The sequence below is a fragment of the Lytechinus variegatus genome, chromosome 9, assembly GCF_018143015.1.
Source record: "Lytechinus variegatus isolate NC3 chromosome 9, Lvar_3.0, whole genome shotgun sequence".
Lineage (NCBI taxonomy): Eukaryota > Metazoa > Echinodermata > Echinoidea > Temnopleuroida > Toxopneustidae > Lytechinus > Lytechinus variegatus.
This window is the reverse complement of record NC_054748.1, coordinates 14,818,651-14,840,264: the sequence shown is the minus strand read 5'-3', so window position 1 is coordinate 14,840,264 and position 21,614 is coordinate 14,818,651. Positions and strand designations below refer to the sequence as shown.

The following is a 21,614-nucleotide window of genomic DNA, read 5'->3' as shown; positions in this document are numbered from 1 at the left end:
CTACAACCCGATCCCGCCCCCTTTCTCTCTCTTTTATTTCTCGCATTTTTTTATATCTCTGCACTCATTTCCCCTTTCACTTCTGCTATACCCTAATTTTCCAGCACTCTCACGCCGCAGTTTTACTTGATAAATGTGACGTGTGTATCGGTAATGAATATACAAAATTATTTGTTCATTATCTTGATATTTTAATGTTAGAGATGTACTTTCTTGTCCAGATTTTTGCTGTGAAAAAAGCTGCAAAAAACAATAAATGAAATGAAAAACTCGCTAACGCCCCGAACGCAAAGCCTCTACTTAAAAAATATGTCCTAATTCTCCAGCTCTGCCAATTTCACTCTGACTCGCCCCACCCCTCTCCCCATCTCTTTATCACTCTCCCTTTCTCCCTCACCTCCACCCCACTCTCTATCTTATTTTCCCGTTCCCTCACTTTCCCGTCCATCAAACCGTTTTGTTCCCTCTCTCCCCCTGTCTCTTTTTCTCATAACATTCGAAAATTTTTACTTTTTTCAAATTCAAGCAATTACAAAAACAACGAAAGTAATCAATACAATTATTATTTCATTATATTTGATTATTTCATTACAAAAAGATGCAATACATGTCACATATTAGTCGTGGGGGGGGGGGTCTTTAATTGTCAGGTTTTACACAGAACGGCAAATTCACTCACTAAATGAATTCTTAAAAAAAAGCCAATTGATAGAATCAGATATGCATGTATTTTCCTTGTGCTTAGATATTTGACAGTATCCTTTGCCTATGACGTGGATATCAACCCAAAATGTTGGCCCTAAAATCAAATAAATAAATTGACCAGTGATTTTCCACCAACTCATCAAAAGTTTATTCAAGAATTACAATATTTTATGATACATTTACAATGATTTTTTTTAGCTTCAATAACATTTATTTTTCTTTCAAAATGGCCACGATCTATAAAATATTTGGCCTAATGTTGAGGAACAAACGATAAGGATTTTTTTTATTTTAACAATATGAATACTGATATATTTACAAATGTAAAAAAGGGATATATACGTCCAATCATGTATATTCCAATAATTAATGTCATTAACAAAAAAGGGAAAAGGAGAGATTGGTCTCATATATATATCAGGAGGCTTCTGTATCTTTCTAAAGGGAAGGGTTATTTCTTTCAAAGATTATTGTTGATCCTTTTGTTAATTTCATCATTTTTGTTCAGAGCTAATGGAGTTAGTACTTCATTTTCCTTGAGAGGATCTGTACAGCTCCGTGATTGGTGGATCCAAGTTTGAAGACACGCCCACTTGCTCATTTATATTCATATTCGTTGATGGCGCTAATTACACAACATGTGACCCACATGGCCAGTACCTGCACAGGGAGGTATAATAGAGAAGGGGAAAGGAAAGAAAATATTCATGAAAAAATACTGTTTCGTTTCAAATAATAAAAAATTATAACATGAAAATGAAGTCATAAATACAAGTCAGTATCATCTTCACAGCAAGTTGAATATGATACAAACGGAAAAAATAAATATAATCATAATTTTTATTTTTCAAACTGAATGTAAACTAAGAAAAGTATCACACATTGTTCTATAAATTTTCACAACAGTTCTTGCATACAACGAGTCACTATATATAAATAACAGATCAGATGGTATTACACTGACACTAACAGTGTATAATATCGTTTTTATTATATAACATATGAAGTATTAGTTGTGAGTAATTGATCAAAGATTTGGAGTAAAGAGGCCCTCGACTGGCTTCCAGTAATAAGTCGAAATAATATTTTTTTAAAATGTGCAAACCGACTAAACTAAGTGAATTTCATAATACGATAAAACCCCAAATATTGCGTATTTCTCATTTTATGAATAAAGAATAATGAGCACATGACTCAATTTCTATATCTCCTAGGACATGTATGTAACTGTTGTATGAAAATCATGGGTACGTCTGCTATAACCAAGGGCGGATCCAGGATTTTCAAGGGGGGCACATTTTCCGAGAACAAAATTAAAATTGACAAGCCATAACAAAAACAGTCTTTTAACCCCAAATTAATATTTCGTCCCCGAAAATAATTTGACAAGTAAACAAATACTTCACTTTAAAAAAAAAGGGGGGCACACTTTTGTTTTAATGGCATTTTTACATTACAAATTTTGACATTGTTTCTCAAAAGGGGGCACGGGCCGGCTATGCCCCCCCCCCTTGGATCCGCCAGTGGATATAACTAACTGTCATATTATACATACGATTTGTAATGAAACTGTCAGCATAATGCTTGTTTCTCTGTTTACGCAAATAATAGTCTATGATAATTTTCTCTTAAAAAATATTTTCTACAAAAGAAAAGATTTGATTCACACGATTTTATATTTCTGAATAAATTGTCAAGTTATCAAATGAACTATATAGTTCTATATAGTGTCTGTTCATCAAACAAAATAAATCACAAATAACTTTCTACCCTGAAAATAATCAGAATCGTTATTCTAAATGTGTTTTATGCGCTTTTATGCATGGTATTATTAAAAAATCACAAAGTAGCGTACTTATGGGTATGACAGTGTTAAAAATATATATACTGCATGGCGGTGTGCGATGAGTGAATAGCGCAATCGTAGATATAACCTCAAAAAATAATTTATTAGCCGGTTGCAGTTTATATATGCCTTGGTCGTATTTTTATCATTTTCCTAGAAATGGCTCTGTTCTAATCAGATGTGACTAAAGAAAAGAACACTCTTAAAAAGTGAACCCTATGTTGAAATTATCCAATGCGTTGATGAATATAATTGCGTCCGACCAATAAACATGATCATAATCAATTAATTTCTTGGATAGACTCTACCTGTCTAGCATTTGGTTAACACAAGGGGGGGGGGGGCTCGAATTATAACATGATACCTATGTGTAACGCCAAAGTCGAAAATAGGGGGGCTCTGGACAGTGGCGCACCTAGGATTTTCAAAAGGGGGGGGGGCAAATTTTTAAGAAGATATTTTCGTCCTCGAAAAAAATTGACAAGCAAGCAAAAAAAAAGGTTCAAAAGAGGGGGCACACGTCTGCTTTCATTGCATTCATCTTTACATTACAAATAGATCAGATGTGACTCGTCAGGGGGGGGGGCAGGGGTACGTCCCCTGCATGAGTTGTGACTCGTTCCCCCTGCCACCCCCGCTGGTAGCTCTGGAAGTAAATCTTGGTCTTAAAAATCGGAGTCTCCGGGAGGGCTCTTGGATCAATGATTGCTAAAAACGCAATGCTCAAAACTGCATGACCACATCAATTGCGATGTTAAGAGATGCAGTGTGAAACGAGCAGGATGCAGAAAAGTGGGGCTAAGTGTGGTAAAATCTATGTGGTAAAATCGTGAATATTCATGATCTTTGCGATAGTCCGCTAAACCCTGTTGTTAAAGAGTATGGGGTTAAGAAAGACAGTGTGAACCCCCCCCCAAAAAAAAAAGATAGTATGGGGCTGAGGATAGTCGGGGGTTAAATCGTATGGGGTTGATTTAATCAATTAATTTAAGTGATATTAAAACATTTCTTGTACTTCTAGTTTTGTTCTCTTCTAAGCGCCTTGAACATTTTAATCAAAATGGATAAGACGCTATATAATTATAGAAATCATATGTATTATTATTATTTATTATTCAATTTGATGCAATCTTTACTAAGGAAATGCAGTGTGAAAAGCCGCTTATATTAAGTTTTTGGAGTGAAAAAACCCCAACCCATATCGTTTGGCTCATTACAATTCCCAATACAATTTTGTGTTAAATATCTGATTATGAAATGAAACTACACTGTAAAATCTGTGGTGTTAAAACTGACACCAATTGGTGTTATTAGAGGACCACACCCTGAGGTGTTAAAATTACACCCTAAAGATTGAACATAACACCAAAGAGTGTAAATGTAACAACCAAAGGTGTTGTAATAACACATATAGGTGTAAAACTGACACCACCAATTTAATACCGGTGTAAAATAACTGGTGTGGTCCTCTCTGTACACCGGTTAACACCGCAGTTTTTGCTGTGTAGGTGTCTTTAAAAAATGAAAGATTAATACTCAACATGCCTCATTCGCTCAATGTTTATGCATATTCTCCGTTATCAATACCGCTAATGACACAACAGGTAAATACCATGGTCAAGATCTGTGAGAATGGAGAGACAATAAAGAAAAGGGAGAGAAAGGAAGGAAAGGGTGACGTGAATATTAATGAAGTAGTTGCCACAACATATGATTCAGTTTACTAGCTTTGCGAATGATGTAATGCCGCTACACTGGACTGGTATATATATATAAGTTTCAAGAGATTAAAAAAAAACAGATATAGAAAAACAGATAGCAAGGCAGGGTAATGTCACCCCTGAATTATCTTGGATGGGGGATTAAGTCGCATACATTCGTTATTCCGACGCTTCGTTATTACAAAGGTTCGAATATTCCGAAGGTTCGTAATTTCGAAGGTTCGTCAATCTGAAAACGAAATAAGGTTCGTAATTCCGAAGGTTCGATAGTCCGAGAACGATCCTTCGGAACAATGAATCTTTATATTTTGTTTTCGGATTATCGAACCTTCTTCGGAATAACGCCACAAATGTTCGGATTAACGAACCCTTTTTCGTTTTCGGATTAACGAACATCGAGGTAAATATGCAATTTAAGTGTTTCGGAATTACGAACCTTTGGAATAACGAATCTTCGGAATTACGAAGTGTAACAAATTAAGTTTACCCAATTTTTTATCCTATTGTGATTTGATGAAGAGCCCCCTTATTGTCAAATATGCAAAAACTGATATATTATTCTATTAATCATGCAATATAATAAAAAATAAATAGTGACTGAATGCCACCATTTCCTCTCTTATTATTCTGAAAATGAATGTGCTGTGCGTCTTGTGAAAAATATGCGCAATATGAAAATTTTCAATTCTTTCTTATTTTACAACCGATTATGATGCAATCTTTAGTGTCGCATATGACTTTGTCTTTATATTCACATCAACTCTTTAATAAATGGAATTCATTAAGAAACTTTAATGGAATGAAAATGACATGGAGCACTGCAAACCATGAATGCGACTGCACGATGAACAAGCTGCGATTTTAAATCTTGATTTAATATCTTGCCTTGGAATTCCCTGGGAATTTATTTATCCTAAAATGGTTCAACTTGATTGTCTATTCCACTAATGACACAGCAAGTAAACCATAGCGTTAGAATCTGTTGGTATAATTGGATAATTGAAAATATTGGAAATAAAATAACATCAATCAAATATTGACATTGTTTTATTATATATATATATATATATATATATATATATATATATATATATATATATATATATATGTGTGTGTGTGTGTGTGTGTGTGTGTGTGTGTATATTAGATTCCCTGCTCTCGCGGAGTTGCAGCTCATAATGAACGTATATATGTGATGGATTTTTAGGCTCGGCTATCGGCAAAATTTGGCTGGCGATAATCGAATAACATCAAACTTATAAGATTTGATGTTATTCGATTATCGCCAGCCAAATTACATCAAATACATCAAATCTTATAAGATTTGATGTTATTCGATTATTGCCAGTCAAATTTTGCCGATTGCCGAGCCTAAAAAAGATTTGATGTTATTCGATTTTCGCCAGCCAAATTTTGCCGATAGCCGAGCCTAAAAATCCATCACATATATAGGCCTACGTTCATTATGAGCTTATATTATATCGACCAGCCCGAGTGTAACTTACTTCAAAAACAAGAAGAGCAAGGCAAACAGCCCCGATGATCAAGTAGTTATCCTGGATAGTATCGACGGAAGCGGCAACGCATCCCTGAAAAAAAAGAGCCAGAAATTATTTTGTAAATAACAGGTAAATTATAACAAATAAAAAAAAAAGGTTCAGACACAACCAGATAAATTGATCATGAATTGATTAATAGCAAAATGCAGAGTCTTAATGGAACACTTGTTGGAATGCTCTCCAGGTAGTGCAGATAGTGCACACATTGTGTGCGGGCGTGCCAGGATCCGGTGACCGGGTTAAAAATTAAAGTTATAAATACTTTAAGCCCGGACCAAAAATATGATTTAAACTTGATTTTTTTTCCATAGTATGTAAAGTTACGTCTGTTTTTTTTTCTTACCTGACTGTGTACTAGTTCTGGATTAGTGGGATTTCCCTTCGTACCGGCCTGACATTGGGTAACGGATGCTCCATCGATACAGCAGGACTCGGGAACAGCTAGATTATTAGCAAAGTTCTGTGAGTTAGCGTAGTCTGCGTATCCCATGGCTCCGCAGCAATCGAACTAGAAGAGAATAAAAGCAAATTGCAAAATTTTGGAAAAATATATGATAATTTATACATTTATTCATTCAGTTCACACAAAACATTATGCAACATTTCATTACTAAATCATGAACATACAAAAATTGAAAAGAGAAGTTTCGACCAAGTAATGGCTTCGGAAACCACGGTTGTTACGGCAAATTGATTGTGGGCCACTGATGAGGTGGATTGAGCGATCCTAGAATAAGAATATAAATAATGTTGGTGGATGCAAAATAAGCATGACCATGTATATACGAGCCACCCCCTCGTCATCACCATGTCGAGGGGATTCATGCTCGTTGACTAAACTTTGATTGCAAATTTGCCAATCAATTGTTGATTGCATGGAATCCTTGATTTTGATTGGCTGCTGAGCATTGTTGCCATGGTATTTATCCATCGATGGTAACAAAATTACCATAATGGTAACTTTTATGCATTTGGTACCATGACCTCAGGAGTCTGCTAATCCAGAAAATATTGTGTGGTTCTAAAGATGGATGCTGAATCACTATTACAAGAGCCATCGGTAATATATTTCAAAGAATTCTTTATTGCGTTTGAACAAACTGTGGAGTAAGACAGTTCAAAATTGCATGAATTCAAGATTAACCCTTATCGACTGTGGTTATGTACAAAGTGAATTCTGGATTACATTAGAATGAGAATATTCGATTCTAATTCTCAAAAACTATCATTGCGATATATCTTTCCCTCTTTTGTGTCAAGCTTATATATATATATATTTTATGATTCTATTAAAATGTTTTATTTTGCATACCCCAAGCCGCTAATTTGTGCTTTTCACGACCCCTGCCACTATTGGTATTAATTTGAAAACTGGATATCTATTTGTAAATTGATTTCAAATAGGGAATTAAACAAATTGAATCGGATTTAATGTGACTGTAAAAATTTATAGATAAGGATGAACTTGAACCGGAACTGAAAATTGATCTTTTGGAATTATTATTTTGCATGATTTTATTGTGACCTGGATTAAAGATAAGATAAAAGATAAATCCAGAATTTATTGTTCGAAATAGACATGAAATGAAATACTCCGAAAATTTGCTTTGCCCAATTGATCGTGGGCCCGGTGGCCACTGTGCAGCGCCAGATCGACGAGGCTCTAACCCTTCAATCGTTGAACGCCAAACAGGGTAGCAGCAACTCCCATCTTTTTACGTCTTTTGGTCTGACGCGGCCGGGGTTTGAACCCCGACCTGGCCTCCCGGTTGTGAGACGGACGCTCTACCAACTGAGCCAACACACCAGTTATCAACGGGAAAACATATATTCCATTTACAAAATTGAAGTAAAGATATACTTACACCGTTTTGGACACCATCGATGGACTCTTTGGACGCATCAGTTGTTGGGTAGGTGTTATTGATGGTGTATGTCATTCCCTCAATCATACTTTCTTCAAGCTGTCCAAAACAAGAACAAAAAATAATCGTAGACATAGTATTTTTTTTTCATTTCATTTCATTTATTTCAAATTCTCATTAAAAAACATACAACATACAAATCAAAGAATACACTACATGTATATACAGATAAGGATACAAAAATAGAATAACAACAGAATAAATGAGAATATGAGGGAGCCAGCATAGGCCAAAGGCCTTTCTAAGGCTGGGCTCCCGAGACCATAATAAAATCATAATAATCGTAGATGGGAGAGAGAGAGAGAATGTAAAGTGTGTGGGAGTAAATGAGGCAATTATAACCTATAACTAACTTAAACATTGTTTTTTTCTCAGAACGGTAAAGGGGCTACTTCTGCCTAGAATTTAACAAAATCCTAAGATTTGTTCCGAAATCTTAAGAGAAAAATGAAAGTTAAACGAATTTGATTTTGAGTATGTATTTGTTACTGAAAACGAAAAATATCCCTTACACAATTTCTTTCAATCTTCCCCTCTCTCTTGTCTCTTTCTCTCCTATTCTATCTATTCTATCTATCTATCCATCCATCCATCTACCCATTCATCCATATGTCTATCTACCTATCTATCTATCTATCAGAGGGGCACTTACATTGACGAGTGGATACCACGCGCGACCAAAAAAAAAACACGTAAAAATGATGTCTTTTTTACGATAGGACACGTTACGTACGTAACGTGATAAGGGTGTCAAAAACACAAAAATGATGAAAAAGGGTATCTATTTCGCTAGGAAAATCACGTGTTTAGGGTCGAATTTGAGGGGATGATAAAACAAATTTAAAATGTTCTATAAAGGATGTCCTTTTTGCCCCAACACAGAAGGTTGGGTCGTACTAAACCAAATAAGGTGAAGCTGACGACCGAAGGACCCGTAACAATAAAACATTCCTGTACTTGTTTAGGGGTTCATTTCAGGGAATATTTGCCAAGAGTATCGTTTTGTTTCCAATACTTGTTAAGGGTAGGGTTTCATACGCCAATAACTTGTTAAGGGGTGCATTTTCGGAATATAGAAATTACGTGTTTAGGGTGCTTTTCGAGACCCCATGGTCGCGCATGGTATCCACTCGTGAATGGAAGTGCCCCCCCCCGGGCTATCTATCTATCTATAAATATGGCTTCAGCTTTGGTAACTCTGTTTATTGAAATGTTGTATATTGTGAAAGAAGTGAATATAGCGAACATTAATTGGGTAGGCGTAGCTCAATCAAAGTTCCCCAGCAGAGCTATCCCGGGGAGCTATGCTCCCTTTTTGAAATTTTGGTGATCCCGAAGAAATGTCTCTGCCGCGAATTGAACAGGCGTTCAAAGCGTGCATGGGCTCGGGTCCGATTCCAGGCAGAAAAATGTTTTCGGCTTCACCGAAATTTCAATAATGGAGGGTAGCTCCCCGTGGTAGCTCTGGTGTACTTTGATTGAGCTACGCCTAACATTGTTTTCTCTCTTTTTCATATGATTTTGTATCACTTCATTTCAATATTCATAAAGGATCAGATGACGTATAAAATAAAACAATTACATAGTAGTTTACAAACACAATTAACAAAGGAAGTCAAAGTAGCCCAGGTCCTGGCTTATTATTGCCGAGGCAGGACATATGTTTACATATCCCATACATATCACATACCCCCTTATCTATCTCTCTCTTTATTTCTCTCTCTCTCTCCCTTTCCCTTTCCTACTCTCTCCCTTTCTCTGTCTCTCTCTTTACTGTCCACTTGCTCCACATCTACTGTAGATATACATTTTTATTTTCTCTCTCTTTTCCCCTTTCTCTGAGTATTTATCCTCGTCTCATCTACTCCCTCTCTCTCTCCCCCCGTTGTGCCGCCCCCTCCATCTGTTTTATTCTCTCTCTCTCTTGGCACTTGGTCCACATCTACTGTAGATATAATTTTGTCTACTGTCCCTCTCTCTCTCCCTCTCTCTATCTCTCTCTCGGTTTCTTTGCATCAATCATCCACCTTTTCTCATCTGGGGCCCGTCTTACTAAGAGTTGCGATTGATAGGATCAATCGCATCCATGTTAAGCCAGCAAAGTCAACAAATGAAATGCATGGTTGTTCAAAAGTTGTTCTAGATATGTATATCCATGAAGTCATTAATTTCTTGACAATTTGGCGTGTTTTCCTTTGTTTACAAAGGACATTTTGCAAATTTCCTGTAGAAAAAATTATGACACTGATGGATTTCCATAGAGTTACAATTGATTTGATCAATCGTAAGTCTTAAGACGGGGCCCAGGTGTCCTTACCTCATCATCGAAGACAAATGCTAGGATACCGGCGGTGATCTCCAGAATAATGATTAGAACCATGAAGAAAAAATACTATCAAGAGAATAATAGGGATAATTATATATTAATAAGCAGATATTGAAACCCTCACTATTGAATAGTACAAAATATAAAATGATGTCAAGTTTTCTCATTTCAAGGCGTAGCGGAGTTGAATGGCAAAGTCCATACTTGACTGAATGATATGTTTATAGGATTGCAAGAGTATTAGCAGTCAATAACTTAATTGTTTGATATCACAGTTGTTCTTACATTGCGAAAGTAAAAAGAAGGATACAGCTAAACTCACTATAATCATGACAGAATGTTTTTAAATCACGAAAATATAATTTCTTTATCATTATCGTCGTCATCATCGTCGTTATCATCAATATTGTCATATTCATCATTACCATCATCATTAAATCATCTTCATTACCACCATCATCATAATCATCATCATCACAATCTTCATCATCATCATCATCATCATCATCCAGGCGCGGATCATCCAGCCGGGTTAGATACAATAGTTTTGGGAGGCCGGGTATTTCAAAAAAATATATGGCCCCCGAAATGGCTATAATCATTGTAACCATGATAGTATACTCAAATCTCGGAAATAGAATTTCTTCATCATTATTGTGGTAACCTTGGGGTAAATTACATTCTTGTAGCATGCTGTGTGGTCAAGATAGGTACCAAACATAATTACCACAGGACATATTTTTTTAACGGAATACAGATTTGGAAACATTTTTGTATTAGGTGATAATTAAACATTTTATATCTTTGGTATTAAGTATTCTATTATTATTATACCGTTGTCATGGCAATATCTTACCAGTTTTAATAAGAACGTTCCTTCTTTCAGAGCCCCACAACATCCACAGAAGCCGACGATAAAGATGAAGCACCCCACCCCTATCGTTACCCCTGTAACGATCAATATCGTGTCCTCAGAGAACAGATCCGTGTAGTCTTGTTGCCGGGCGGTTATCCATGATCCGATTCCGATCAGTACAATACCTGCCGCCTGTAATACAATGTTTTATATGGAAAATGTTTTAAGTGAGCCTAACTCAAAACAGAACGCATACAAAAGAAGAAAAAAAAAGAAATAAAAAGAAAAAAAGAGAAAAGAAAAGAAAAAAGAAAAAAATAGAAAAAGAAAAAATAAGAGGGAAAAAGAAAAAAAAAGAAAACAGAAGAAAAGAAAAATAATTAGAAAAGAAAAGGAAAAAAGGAAAAGAAGGAAAAAAGAGAAAGAAAATGAAGGAAAAGAAAAGAAAAGGAAGGAAAAAGGAAAAGAAAAGAAAAAAGAGAGAGAAAAAGAAAAGGAATGGAAAAGGAAATACTAATAACAAGCTATTGAAAATGAACAAAAATCTGTGGCAAAAATAGTCAATCCTGACTGGTTGCCAACAAAGGAAAGAAGAAGAAAGCGTATATATGAATGAAACATAGAATTGAAATAAACAACAAAATAACGAACACGCCGTTGATTATGTCACCTGGTAACCTATAAGGTTCGAGTCCTGGTCATGTCGTTCAGATAGTAACGTTAAAGTTCGGTCCCAATCGTAATAAATAGCACCCAGTCGTATCTGATTGTTATTACAACAATCTGCAAAAACTCAATTATACGTACCAAATTTTGTGAATCGAAGGGTATAAAAAGTTAATTAAGTTACTATTAGAAATACTTTATTGTTTTATCTTTTTTTCCATCTTATATTGTCCATTTATAATCAATTCAATTCAATTTTCAATTCAATTTTATTTATTTCACTTCCATCAAACAAAAACAAATTGTATACCATATATATAAAAATAAGTATTTGTATCCATTGCAAAGAAACAAAAATAAACAAAAATAATAATACATATGTTGTGAAAAAAAACTTACACGATTTGGGCAACACATTGGAGGTTTTAAATAAGTATACTATTTTTCAATAGAAATTAAATTAAGATGGAAATGGAGGGACCCACTAAAAAGCAATGCTTGTACAATGTGGGCCCCTCAAAAATAGATAACAAAACCAATAATAGAGTACAAATACAGACATATGTAATCAAATGAGAAAAAAATAAATGAGAGAGAAATAATACTCACAAAATATAAAATACGAAGATATCAAAAAATATAGTTTGTATAGGACAAAACAACCCGTCCTAAAATATATCCACCCTTCCCACCCCCCCCCAAAAAAAAAAGAGAAAGGGAAGAATGCCCTGAGAAGATGGATGGGTGCTGCTAAACGTAGGTAGAACACATGCCATCGTGGACTCAAGCAAACTGGATTCAATGTGTATAAAAGGAGAAAAAAATATATAAAATGACCTGGAAAGAATAAAATGCGCGAAAAAATGTGATTGATGCCGTAAATAAATAAGCGGTAGGAAGGCGGACAGGAAAGAGAAAAAAGATGAGAGGATAGACACAAATAATGTATGAGGTTCGATACCGAGCACAATTGGGAAGGACTTGTGTCAGATTTTTTTTTTCAATAAAAAAAGGGATGATTTATGTTTTAATTATAGTCTTTATAGTAAAAATGATGACTAACCTCTTGACAGAGATGATGAATTAGATTTAATTTGAGGATACATTATAAGATTTTAATAGAGATAATTTGAATTTAGTCTTAAAAGAGTTCAAAGATTTTGCAGTTCTTATATCATTATGAAGTGAGTTCCATAACTTCGGTCCCTCATATATAAATGTGTTCTGAGCCAGCAAAGTTCTTAGAAGTGGTAAATGGAATTCACCCAATCGCCTTGTTGGATAGTTATGAATGGATTGATTTTTTGGAAACATTGAATGAAATACATTTGGGAGGTTGTTATTGTTATAATTGTACATAAACTGACCGAGATTGAACAAATACAAGTCTTTAATTTTCAATATTTTATGTTCCAAAAATAATGGGTCAGTATGAGACAAATATGCTGTGTGACATATGACACGAAGAGACTTCTTTTGTAATAGGAGTAATTTGTCTAAGAGTGTTTGATGTGTGTTGCCCCACGCTAAAATTCCATAATTTTAATAAGGTAATATAAGGGATGAATATAACGTAAGCAGGGATGATAATGGTAAACAAAATTTAAGCTTCTTAATTATACCAATGTTGCGTGAAATAGTTTTACATATGTTATCTATGTGGAATTTCCATGAGAGCTTATTATCGACTGTTATTCCAAGAAACTTAATATGGGATACATTTTCCAAGGGAGTTCCATCCAAAATAATATCAACAGGAAGTGTATTAATAGAGTTGCTAAACAACATATATTTTGTTTTTTGTAAGTTTATTGACAATTTATTTGCTCTTATCCATTGGGTGACATTTTTTAGTTCAGAGTTGATTGTATTAGCAAGGTGAAGAGGATTTTTATGTGAAAAAAATAAGTTAGAGTCGTCCGCAAAGAGAATGAAAGAAAGAACATCTGATGATCTACAAAAATCATTAATATAAACTATAAACAAAATCGGGCTTCACCTAATCAAGCTGGTTTGTGGTCAGCCCTTCCACATTCTGACTTTTCCTCCTTTTTTTTTTACTTATTATGTTATCTTTTCTTGTACTGTCCTGTCTCTTGTTTTGTCTTGTCTTCTATGTCTTGTCATTCTCTCTCTCTTTCTGCTTTTTCTCCTGCATATTGCGCAACATATCCTTCACAGCGAAGACCTCTTTGTGTGAATATCTTTGCACTTGTTCTGTATTTATGTATACATCAATATGATTTGGACCTTTTGTCCCTCCTCTTTTTCTTTCCTTTATATAAATGCATATTTGAATAAGTCAATTATATTTTTTTTCATTTCCAAGGGGGATCTGCATTTAACAAGCTTTGCGTTTTGGTGGACCCCCTCATTTCCATTTATGCTCAATATTATATTTTTTTCTTTTACGAAGTAAGAATGCTCGTCTGTAAAATTGTATTTGATTTGTATTACTTTATATTACTTTGTATTATGTTTGAGTGGAAATGGAATAAAGAATTGGATTGAATTGAAAAACATAAGGGGAATTTCGAAAAAAAAATCACCTGATAGAAACATTTATATAAAAAATCTATATGACGAGTTATCGAGACTGACCGGATATAAAAAAAACAACAACAACACCCCCTCCCCCTCGCAGTGGCGGATCCAGGGGGGGCACATCCGGCCCGTGCCCCCCCCCCCCCCCACCCTTGAGAGTCACGGGAAATATTTTTGATGGGAATATGTCGCTCATATGCAAGTGAGGACCTTGGCGACTTTTTTTTTGCTTGTCAAATTTTACGTGGGACGTCCTTATTTTTTTAGTGAGACCCTTTTTTGGATGATATTCCAATTACCTAGGGGAAATGTGCTCCCCTCCCTTTTTGGAAAATCCTGAGTACACACATCCCCTCGTTCAATAGCAGTCCCAGACATAAGTATATGTTATTGACAAGGTCCCCTAAAATGAAATATCATGCACACTATTGCATGTCTGAAAAAATGACAGTAGAATAAAATCGGAAAAAATAGAAAATTGTGTTATAGTTTAGATATTGGATACATACCCATACACAGAAGTTCAATATGAAGAGGATCAATTTAGCAATCTTTGGACCGCAACCAGCCACCATGTTGAATTATATCTACAAAAGTAAAGGAAAAGACATTAATAAAGTGAAAATCATTGCAAAAGCCATTTTTTCATAAAGCGCTATTCCCAGAATGGCTCAAAGCGCGTTACAGCATATGGATTTATTTCAATCCCGCACGAAAAGTGCACAATTTCCACTCCCTGGAGAGCATTCCTTGCATTCATCACAGCCTCATTGTGGCGCTGGTAAAATCAAACATACAAAATCTTTTGCATCCTACCGGGTATCCATTGAGCATCTGGGTCGATAGTGGCGAAGTGTGGATTAACGCCTTGCCAAAGGACGCTATAGACCGCGGTGGGATTCGAACACACGACCCTCTGTTTTGAAGGCGAGAGTCAGAACCACTACGCCACGGCTCTTCCACTACAATAGAGGTACGTAGGCCTATATTCATGTTCCCAGAACTAATCTAGCATTTAGAATTATTATGCCTTATACTTTGGCAGAAAAAAGCAAGTTACAAAATAAAGTTTCACACTCAGTATGTTGTTTCTCATCGATTGTGTGTCATAAATAGCTAGTCTTGAAATCTGCCGTTTGAGGTAAATATTAATAATTCCGAGAATTAATAAGCCTATAACTTTTTTTGTATAGAGAATACCTTTCTTTAAAAAAATATTTTTTTCTCCTTGGTATCATTTTTACTTCGGTCTGAATATACCGAGTATAAAATTCGTGTGATATTGTTCTAGTATGCTTATATTACAAGACTATACTCTCCGAATGTTGCATTATGGGTTAGGAACCTGACTATATGTGAGTATTTGAGGACTAGAGGTGGTGCGATTAAAAGGCTCCAGGTTCGTATCCGCTTTAAAAGAGCGAAGTGTACTGATGCCATGTCCCGGGGGGGGGGGGGGGGGGCACTTACATTGACGAGTGGATACCATGCGCGACCAAAAAACACGTAAAAAAGGATGTCTTTTTCACGATAGGGCACGTTACGTACGTAACGTGATAAGGGTGTCAAAAACACAAAAATAATGAAAAAAGGGTATCTATTTCGCTAGGAAAATTACGTGTTTAGGGTCGAATTTGCGGGGATGATAAAACAAAATTAAAATGTTTTATAAAGGATGTCCTTTTTGCCCCAACACTTCGTGTTTAGAGTCCGATTTGCGCGAGGTGTAGAAGCTGGGGTCGTACTAAACCAAATAAGGTAAAGCCGACGACCGAAGGACCCGTAACAATAAAACATTCCTGTACTTGTTTAGGGGTTCATTTCAGGGAATATTTGCCAAGAGTATCGTTTTGTTTCCAATACTTGTTAAGGGTAGGGTTTCACGCGCCAATACTTGTTAAGGGGTGCATTTTCAGAATATGGAAATTACGTGTTTAGGGTGCTTTTCGAGACCCCATGGTCGCGCATGGTATCCACTGGTGAATGGAAGTGGCCCCCCCCCCCCCCCGGGTGCCATGTACGAAGTTGGATCGGAGCCTTTTAACATTAAAGTCAGCCTGGAAGATTAGAAGGAATAGATTTGTAAAAATTATATAAGCGCATCAATAACTCAAATTTGGTTAATGTGTCACCCCATTCCCTTTGTCAAAGCAAGGGAGATCTTGTTAACACTTAACACTATTATAACAATTTATTAACGTTACTATGGTGTTGCTCTTCAGGCACAGTAAAAACGCTGTTTCAGATTTTATACAACGCTGTTTACTATATGAACCTTCCAGTATTTGTTTAACCGTTTAAACAATCAATTTTAATTTATTGAAAATTAGATATTGAAAATTAAACTTTGTTGCTTGAGATTTAAACAGTTGTTTAAACTGTTTAAACAATTACTGTAAGGTTCATATAGTAAACAGCGTTGTATAGTTTTTTACTGTGTGGTGTAAAATGGATCAGGCATGAATAAGAATGACGTCATTATAGGGACTAGTTAGATGAGAAACTACTTAGTTAATCATTAACCTATAATTTCAATGTCAAATTAGTCGTTTATGGTTCTACGAAAAAAAATGATAACACATCAAGCTCGTTACCAAATACTAAACAACGATTAAATTCATTGGGAAATTGACATTTTACGTTATTATTCAATTTGCATATCGTATTTTTCTATAATATGGGCATATAACCCAAATACATTTAATGCTTACAAGTTACCAGCTCACTATTCAAATCGTTAGAAGTTCTTTTTTTTCCCAGACTGAATATAAATGTAGCAGGACTACAGATACAGTATTCCTCGTTACTACTCGGTATGCATACAATGTCTGCTCATTGTCTATTCATGTTGCTAAGTAATTGAAAACACATAATTTAGATGTCATTAACAACGTAATACTAACAAATATGATAGAAATGATAATGCTATAGGTGGTTCTTACTAGCGCATAAGACACAACGGATTGATATCAATTGAAAGTATATATAATTACATAAGGAAATGCTAGTAATAATATTAATAGCTAATAAAATGGTACTATGTAAATTAATGTTGATAATTCGCAGTATGATCAATGGCGCTTAAAGGGGAATCCAGCCTTGGCCATAGAATGTTGTGTTGGGAAGGAGAAAATGAATTAAACAGAATGGTGAAAGTTTGAAAGAAATCGGACAAGCAATAAGAAAGTTATAGCTGCTTTAAAATTGAGATCACTAATACCATGTAGATATCAAATTGGCAACTGGGTAAGTAAATTATGACAAGGGGCAAGGACAACTTTCCCATAGGCCATGTACTTTATTATCAGGGATTTGTGGTTTTCTCCTAATTACCCATTCCCCTAGGGCAGTAATCTAAATATAACCCAGGTAGTATATTGTTTAATGTCCTCTTGAAATAAAAATACAATTTGAAATGAAACTTTTGGGGAAAATGACATTTTAGCCATAATATGTATTGAAGTACATGGAAGAGTAGTCCTTGCCTTACATCACTATGACATCACATAAGCGGCCAATTTGAAGTCTCCATAGGTATAGTGATTACCAATATTTACAACTTTTAAAAATTTATAACTTTCTTGTTATTTGTCCAATATTGTTCAAACTTTCACCTATCAACTTGTCTGATTTTTCTTTTTCTTATAAAAACAAGTTTTTATTTGGGTTGGATTCCCCATTAATATTGAGGTTGTGACTTACAAAGTCCACATTTCTGTAAGAATCGATTTTGGCCTATGTGTATGTAAATGTTAGAAAATATACATATACAGCTTTAGCTTCTCTGTTTACTTGAATATGCTGTGAAAGAAATGAACGAAGAGTACAATGGTACTCTTTAGTGTGTGTGTGTGTGTGTGTGTATACACACACACACACATATATATGTATATATATATATATATATATATATATATATATATATATATATATATATATATATATATATATACATACATATATATGTATATATATATATATATATATATATATATATATATATATGCATTCAAAATTAATTTGTAATTGGAATCCCTTACCCTGATACCAGCAATGAATAATAATGTAACGAATGAGATAACCATGGAGCTAGCTCTATGAGATAACCAAAGTTGATAACAAATGCGCGAAGTATCCTAAACTATAAGCTACCTTACTATGGTTAAACGTAAAAATTTTAATTGAAAATAAACTAGTGTCTTATGCTTACGTGTCACAGAGATTATCATGTATATCTTTATACATATATATATATATATATATATATATATATATATATATAATATATATATATATATATATATATATATATATATAAACTCAGTTGGAACTAAGTACAATGCATTACCACTTTGCTTCATAATATCATCTATGATGTCCGACACGCGGAACGTAATATCGTTATATATATATATATATATATATATATAAAGAAAATCCTATGTACTTGAATGTTCTTTGGAGTAATCTCTCGTGAAACATGATGACGATAACATATCTGTTTACATCTACTGAAAAGTCCCTCACATATTAAAGCCTGAATGTTTTTTCTCTCTTAAATTAGGATAGAAACATCTAAATGCTTATAAAGAATGATTATTAGCAAATAACATAAGCATATGAAGATGATTATTGTGAATGACACAGTATCCAAGTATTACACTATGACACGCCCTTGTAAGATTACGTAATCCTCAAATACCGATCCTCGTCTGTCAACAAGTATTTGTTTTCCAAAGGGATTATCGATAGAGCTTCATTAACAAAGCATGTTAATTAGTAACTAAGCTCTCCTATCAATTAATTGCTAAGTTGATTGGTATTCAGTGTATAGCCTATAGGCGTAAAACACATAGATTATTTTGGTTACCGTTGAAATAAACACTTTATTCAAAATAATTTACGTAGTAATTTTATTTTGGCCGATGTTCGAATAGGCTACTCATCATCGAGCGATCATTTCAATTAGAAATCGATTAGTTTTAAATAAATTTGTTAGAACAAAAACAAAAATGTAATGAGCATATGAATAACTACACAGATCTCATATATACACTCTTAAAAAGGTTAGGCAAAAAGGCCAGTTTTTTAACCATCAATGGGCAAAATTCTGTCCACACAACTATTGGTTAAATCTGCCCAAATTGGATAACAAATTTGCTCAATTGGATAATAATTGCCAAATATAAATAGTTATATATATAAACAAAGTGGGAATGTTTTGCTCGGAGTTGGTCCAATGAATAGTTAAAACAGAAAGAAATACTCCGTAATGAAAATATTTTCATTACGGAGTATTTATTTCTGTTATATATATATATATATATATTTATATATTTATATAATTATATTTGGCAATTATTATCAAACTGAGCAGGTTTATTACCCAATATATATATATATATATATATATATATATATTTAACCAACATACATTTACCCAACAGAATGGATAGTATTTTGCCCAACATTTTAAATGTGTAGGACTAAATGGTACCAATGATAAAGTAATAACAATTTGGTGGCATATTTATCATTAAAAAATCAACACATTAAAGTGGATTTCACGCTTGCTGTTGGGTGAATCTCACCCTTTTTCAAATGTCATTCGTATGAAATGTTCGTTTGTTCACTCTTAATTCACCCCAGTTCGAGTGATTATTGACCTCACTATACCAAGGGGGTTGAAAAGGAGTAAAAAATCATTCATTTTGGAGTAAATAAGCACAACGCTCTAAAATTAAGTGGTAAGTCAAGGGCTACATTAAGTACACAAGTTCTCAAAAGTGCTTGTTAAAGGTCAAGTCCACCCCAGAAGAATGTTAATTTCAATAAATGGAGAAAAATCAAACTAGCATAATGCTGAAAATTTCAACAAAATCGGATGTAAAACAAGAACGTTCTAACATTTTTAAAGTTTTGCTTATTTTTCAAAAAAGTGATATGCAAAATTTAGTAACAGTCGAGGATGTCCTGTACTTACAATTGCTTTTGTAATTGTTTGAATTATACAATATTTCTCTCTTTTTCACAAATTTGGCAATAGGGACAAACTTGACTGAACCATATAAACAACGCTTACCTCGCATAATCAGGGACGAATTGATCGTTGTTTCACTTTACGGATGAGAATATTTCATATTTTATAGAAAAAATACAAAAGAAATAGCAAGTGGATAATGTCATCAATCTCCTCATTTGCATACCGACCAGGATGTGTTTTTTCGAATTAAGCAAAACTTTTAAATGTCATATTTTTCTTGTTTTACATCCGATTTTGAATTTTCAGTGTTATGCTTGGTGGATTTTTGTCTTTTTATTTAAATCAAACTTTTGTTCGGGTGGACTTGTGCTTTAAGTGCTGACATTTTTTCAGTTAGGGTGCTTATAATCTGGATTCACCATTCGTTCTTCTGAATTTCATATTTTATGGAATGTGGCACTATTGTATTTATGCTCTTTTATGTTTCACAAGACCTTGCATATATGAATATTTTCTGTGCAATCATGTTTTAATGATAAATTTATAAAGGGACTGTCAGAACTAATTGCTTTAGACGGCGACAAAGTACTCCTCATAATTGAGGTATATGAAAATGTCTCTGAATTTATTTAAGATGCAAATGATATTTATGTCTTGATACGCTATAAGAGCATTATTTTATTTTTGTTTTATCTTAAGCTTTGGTTTTTTTTTAATGAATGCTTCTTCATCAAATTAGGGCAATATTTTGCTTAAACAAATTACTACATACGATGTTATTTAAGGGACTCTGCGCTTCAAACATATTTGTTTATGCTTATGCACAGCAAAAACTGTGGTGTAACTGGTGTACACAGAGGACTACATCAGTTATTTTACACCGGTGTTAAGTTAGTTTAACACATATAGGTGTTATTACAACACCATTGGTTGTTACATTTACACTTTTTCGTGTTATGTTTAAACTCTAGGGTGTTATTATTACACCTCAGGGTGTGGTCTTATATTAACACCAACTGGTGTCAGCTTTAACACCACAGTTTTACAGTCTATTATTAGTTCCTACATTATATGTGTGATTATTTTTGTTATGCATGATTAAAAATAAAACAAACACCAAACGTCTCTCATATGGTGACGTTAAAGGTCGATCCCAGACGTAAATAATAATAATATCTGCTTAATAAAAGCATGAAAAAATCACACACACACCCACACCCACGCTGACTAAGCGTCCAAGACTCCAAGGAGACATCCCAATGCATTTGGTAACAAAAACAATAAAAAAGGAGCAGATCTTACCTTGACTCTCAAATTCACGAAAAAAGTAGCACAAAATGTCTTTTTGTCCAGCTCCAGCAGTTGGGTCCGATAAAAAGTTTGTCAACCCTCACGTATGCTTCAAAATCATTAAATGATTGTGTCCACTGATGAGGAATCGTTTTATGGAGTAATCCGTTTATGCGTTGGTCAGTTGTGTTGA

The 21,614-nt window shown here is 34.3% G+C and overlaps 1 protein-coding gene across 3 annotated transcripts; it reads right to left on the bottom strand.

Moving 5' to 3' along the window:
- Window positions 1-554: 554 nt before the first annotated feature.
- On the bottom strand, window positions 555-21,565 carry LOC121421630 (CD151 antigen-like). Of its 3 annotated transcripts, none has more exons than XM_041616395.1 (9): window positions 21,434-21,561; window positions 14,658-14,735; window positions 10,939-11,130; window positions 10,074-10,148; window positions 7,697-7,795; window positions 6,175-6,339; window positions 5,778-5,861; window positions 4,097-4,175; window positions 1,279-1,365 (listed from the first exon to the last, which is right to left on the bottom strand). In XM_041616395.1, the coding sequence occupies exons 2-8, from the start codon at window positions 14,721-14,723 to the stop codon at window positions 4,113-4,115; spliced, it is 744 nt and encodes a 247-aa protein (XP_041472329.1). In that variant the 5' UTR covers window positions 14,724-14,735; window positions 21,434-21,561; the 3' UTR covers window positions 1,279-1,365; window positions 4,097-4,112. The 3 variants fall into 3 exon arrangements, with proteins under 3 accessions (XP_041472330.1, XP_041472329.1, XP_041472328.1); XM_041616394.1 differs by lacking the exon at window positions 4,097-4,175 and adding an exon at window positions 5,158-5,251 and having other exon boundaries at window positions 1,282-1,365; window positions 21,434-21,565; XM_041616396.1 differs by lacking the exon at window positions 4,097-4,175 and having other exon boundaries at window positions 555-1,365; window positions 21,434-21,563.
- Between the last annotated feature and the right edge of the window lie 49 nt (window positions 21,566-21,614).

Bases quoted from the DNA above. Each gene is read 5' to 3' on its own strand.
- LOC121421630 (XM_041616394.1), bottom strand. From the start codon at position 14,723: ATGGTGGCTGGTTGCGGTCCAAAGATTGCTAAATTGATCCTCTTCATA. The intron at 6,340-7,696 runs GTAAGTATATCT...ATTCTCTTCTAG, and splicing joins TCGATGGTGTCCAAAACGGT to TTCGATTGCTGCGGAGCCAT. The intron at 5,862-6,174 runs GTAAGAAAAAAA...CTTTTTTTTCAG, and splicing joins CAGAACTAGTACACAGTCAG to GGATGCGTTGCCGCTTCCGT.